This window comes from Helobdella robusta (genome assembly GCF_000326865.2).
Source record: "Helobdella robusta unplaced genomic scaffold HELROscaffold_33, whole genome shotgun sequence".
Taxonomy (NCBI): domain Eukaryota; kingdom Metazoa; phylum Annelida; class Clitellata; order Rhynchobdellida; family Glossiphoniidae; genus Helobdella; species Helobdella robusta.
The window spans coordinates 665,767-670,390 of NW_008704623.1; the positions used below are offsets into that span (position 1 = coordinate 665,767).

The 4,624-nt window shown below is 31.0% G+C and overlaps 1 protein-coding gene across 1 annotated transcript in view; it reads right to left on the reverse strand.

Annotated features, from left to right (window-relative positions):
- Window positions 1-4,111, reverse strand: part of HELRODRAFT_192428 (hypothetical protein) — a gene marked incomplete at both ends in the record, with an annotated part of 14,887 nt that extends 10,776 nt beyond the window's left edge. Inside the window, 2 exons of the mRNA XM_009022737.1 lie at window positions 229-255; window positions 3,982-4,111. Of these exons, the coding sequence (XP_009020985.1) occupies window positions 229-255; window positions 3,982-4,111 (157 nt within the window). The remainder of the gene's footprint in view (window positions 1-228; window positions 256-3,981) is intronic.
- Between the last annotated feature and the right edge of the window lie 513 nt (window positions 4,112-4,624).

The following is a 4,624-nucleotide window of genomic DNA, read 5'->3' on the forward strand; positions in this document are numbered from 1 at the left end:
ATTAAAAATATAGACGAATAAAAAGTTTATTGTTATAATTGTTGTGGATTTTATTTGGCAATGAAAACATTAAATGATTTTTGTACAGTACACACGTACACACGTACGCACACACACACACGTACGCACACACGTACGCACACACAAAATTTTCATCCAACTCAAATGCAAAAAATGAAATTAACAATTGATTTTCAATGTTTAATATCATAACAATAAGTAACCAACCTAGAGGGCGAGTTTCCTTCAGTTTGTCTGAGTGCGTTTGTGTGTATGTGTGTGTGCGTGTGTGTGTTTGTGCGTGAGTGAATGTGATTATGATGATTAATCTTATTATGTGAAAAATGATAATTTGCTATAGTACTATAACTCTCTTTAATTTTTAACTCTCTTTAATAATTATTTTTTCTAAATTAAATTATTTTTTCATTTTCAATGTTTTTTTTTATGCTCTGAAATTTTATTTAGCTATCAATCCATAACATGAAATGACATTTGCAACATTAAACAAAATTAAATGACATTAATATCAGACAAAACACCAATTAAATTAAATTTAATAATAATTTAATTAATAAATAAATAATAATAATAATAAATTAAATACCAGACCAAATAGAGCAGACCAGCAATTTTTTTGAGAACAAATTTAACCGGGATAGCACAGAAACAAGCCAGTTAAACAGCTAAACTGAGAAAAGCATTGTCGAATGTATCGTACGATATGGCTACAGTATATATACTATATCCCATACGTACATACATACATATATACATACAAACATACATACATACATACATACATACATACATACATACATACATACATACATACATACATACATACATACATACATACATACATACATACATACATACATACATACATACATACATACATACATACATACATACATACATACATACATACATACATACATACATACATACATACATACATACATACATACATAAATACATACATATAAACAGACATACACACGCACACACACACATACATACACACATACATTCGATTGTACTTATATATACAGTACCCACATGTTTGTACATTTCATTTCGGTACAAAAAATTTTATGGTATCAATCTAGATGGAAGAATATTTATATAGAGCTACAGAGTGCTCTGTGCGTATAAATTCGCACACGAAAATAACAATAATAACAAATAATAACAACAAATAATTGAAAATAATAAGAAAAATAACAATAATACGAGTAGAAGTAATTGTAGTACTTGCAGCAATAGAAGTTGTAGTAGTTGTAGCAACGGTAGTAGTAGTTGTTGTTGCAAAATTAGTAGTATTAGTAATAGTAATAATAATAGTAGTAGTAGTAGTAGGTAGTAGTAGTAGTAGTAGTGGTAGTAGCAGTGGTAGCAGTATTATTTTTTTCATAATATTATAAAATTTTGTCACGGGATATTTAGCCAGTTGAAGAATTTTCTCAGCATTAAAAGCTTCTTGGTTATCTGATCTACAGTAATTCTTTATTTACACATTTTTATAAAATACTATCAGAGTTAAAGTAGTATGACTAGTTATAAGTAGTAATAGTAGTATCAGTAGTAGTTGTTGTTGTTGTAGCAGTAGTAGTAGTAGTAGTTGTTGTTGTTGTAGCAGTAGTAGTAGTAGTAGTAGTAGTTGTTGTTGTTGTTGTAGCAGTAGTAGTAGTAGTTGTTGTTGTTGTAGCAATAGTAGTAGTAGTAGTTGTTGTTGTTGTAGCAGTAGTAGTAGTAGTTGTTGTTGTTGTTGTAGCAGTAGTAATAGTAGTAGTAGTTGTTGTTGTTGTTGTAGCAGAAGTACTTGTAGTAGTAGTAGTAGAGAGGGAAATTAGTAGTAGTAGTAGCAAAAGTAGTAGGTGTAGTAGTAGTAGCAGTAGTAGTAAAAGTAATAGTAGTGGTAGTAGCCGCAGTATCAGCTGTGGTAGTTGTGGTAGAGTCGTATGCTTTTATAACGTCGGGTATCTTATCGTCCCATCTCACATAGACGCACCTGCTTAGTTCAATCCTTCAGTCAAGATGTCCAATTCATTATTTTTTATTTCTGTTGTTTTTGCTGTTGTAATTATTATTATTATTATTATTATTATTATTATTGTTATTATTATTGTTATTATTATTGTTGTTGTTTCCATAATCCCTCTGCTTTATTTTAAACAATTCAATTTAAATATTTTTTTCATTTTTGGAATAAATTGGCGTGGGTGGAATGAATGAGTGAATGAATGAAAGAAAGAATGAATGAATGATTGATTGATTGAATAAATGGATGAATATATAGATGGATGGATAGATGCGAATTTTTTATCTTTAAGCCAAATCAAGATTGGAACGTTTGAGTCGAGCGACTTAGATAACACACATTGATAATTTATTTATTATACTTATAAAAGATTATAGTTATAATAATAATAATAATCTGATGATGATACAAAAAATGGAGATGATGATGATGATGATGTATAAGATAGAGATGATGATGGGTTGATGATGATATATAAGGTGATTAAAACAAATTGAAATTCAGATTGAAGAGCTTACTGGGACAGTGAAATTTTTAATCGCTGGTGTTATCATCATCATCATCGTCGTCGTCATCACCACTATCATCATCACCATCACCATTTTCCTCATCATCGTCGTTGTCATCATCATCATAATTTTTCTCAATATTTTCATTGTCATTATTCTCTGATCCGATCTTTCATCAGTTCATCGATCTGTCTATTCATCCATATACCCATCTATCCATCCATCCGTTCGTTCGTTCGTTCGTTCGTTTGTTCGTTAGTTCGTTCGTTCGTTCATTCTATCATTCATTCATTCATTCATTCATTCATTCATTCATTTATTCATTCATTCATTCATTCATTCATTCATTCATTCATTCATTCATCCAACTATCCGTCCGTCTAGACTTTTCCATTGTTGATTGCTGGTCGTTAATTTAAATCCACATTTAATCAATCCTCGCCTCACGTGTTTGTCATCAGATGAAGGTTATTAAGTTATTTTTTCAATTATTCACCATTCTTAGCATTATTATCATAAAATTTATTATTATTATTTTCATTATTTTTTTTTCTCTCTCTTTCTCTCCTCTCTCTCTCTTTCTCTCTCTCTCTCTTTCTCTCTCTTAGTATCTTTTCTACGATGATACTATTATCGACAAACTCACACTGCATGTAGTAAAAATCAGCATGTGATGACTGGCGGCTGCAGGGAACCTCCCTGCATTCGAACCCAGTCACTGCAGCACCAGTGCCGGCCACCTTAACCATTACACCACTCCGTCACAAGAAAAATAAGGATTATTTCAAAATTTCAATATTTTATTTATTCATCAATTCAAATCAAGCAATTGTAAGAATTGAAAATAATACGGAGATCAAAAAAGAAAAGATCTTTAGACCACCGTTAAACAGAAAAATTACATTTAAAATAAAGAAATAGGCATTAATACGAACAAAAATTTAAAATTAAACTTGCGTGCAGGCTACAAAAAATATTGACAATATGATGGATTGAAACAGCATAAAAACATTGACACGCAGTTCAGCAAATAGACCAATAAAAATTAGTTATTGACAAAGTAAAAAAGAATACAATTCAATGATATTATGATCATCGTATCCACATACAGACACGAGCTTATACATGTTTACATTATAACTGCGTATATATGAAAAAAAGAGCCTGTATGAGAAAGAACACAAGCAACAAAAACATGATGAAAGTTATGTAGGGGAATTAAGTAACCGGTGGCCATTTATGAAAATAAAATAACTAAATAAAACAATTAAATTATCATGAGAATGGTGAGTACAAAGTATCGATAATATTACGCAATGTTAGGCCAGCAGAGGAAATTGTTACAGTAGTAAGTGTAACTAAGTGAAGAGCCAATAAAAAATAAATAGCATAAATAAGAAAAAATAAGAAGAAAATTGAAAACCGTACCGGCCCTGAGTAACAATAAAGAAGTAACAATGGTAAGAACCGGAAGCTGAGTAACAGAAGCGATTGTAGTAGCGTTTCTAGCCACCAATCGACAGTGCTCGTGATTCAATTTCAGGAAGCAACCGGGCATATGGCAAGCGTAAAATCACATTGATATGGTTCAATGCATATTTATAATAGTGGGGCTTGTGCTGGTGATGATGATGATGACAGTGATGATGATGATGACGATGATGAAGAGGAGGACGGGGATGGTGATGATGATGAGGATGATGGTGACGATGATGAGGATGATAGAAATTACGATTAAAACGGGTTTCAGCAGCTAGTAGTGAAACTAATAATGAATATTTATAGCCTGAACTTGCAATGACGCATAAGGTGACATCATAGGTTAGTTATTTGGAAAAATAAAACCTTCTCTAATCGTTTTCTTAATTTTTGATGTTGTAGAAAGGTCAAGACAGGAAAAGGGCCAGAAAATGTATATTTTATTTGAAATTTTGGTTAAAAATCTTGTTGTTTCACCAAAAAATTTCACATTTTATTTGACAGAAGAATGAACTGTTATCATAGAGAGATTTTTTAACAAACAAGTCAACAAACAAGCCAACAAACACACAAACAAATAAACATGCAAGCA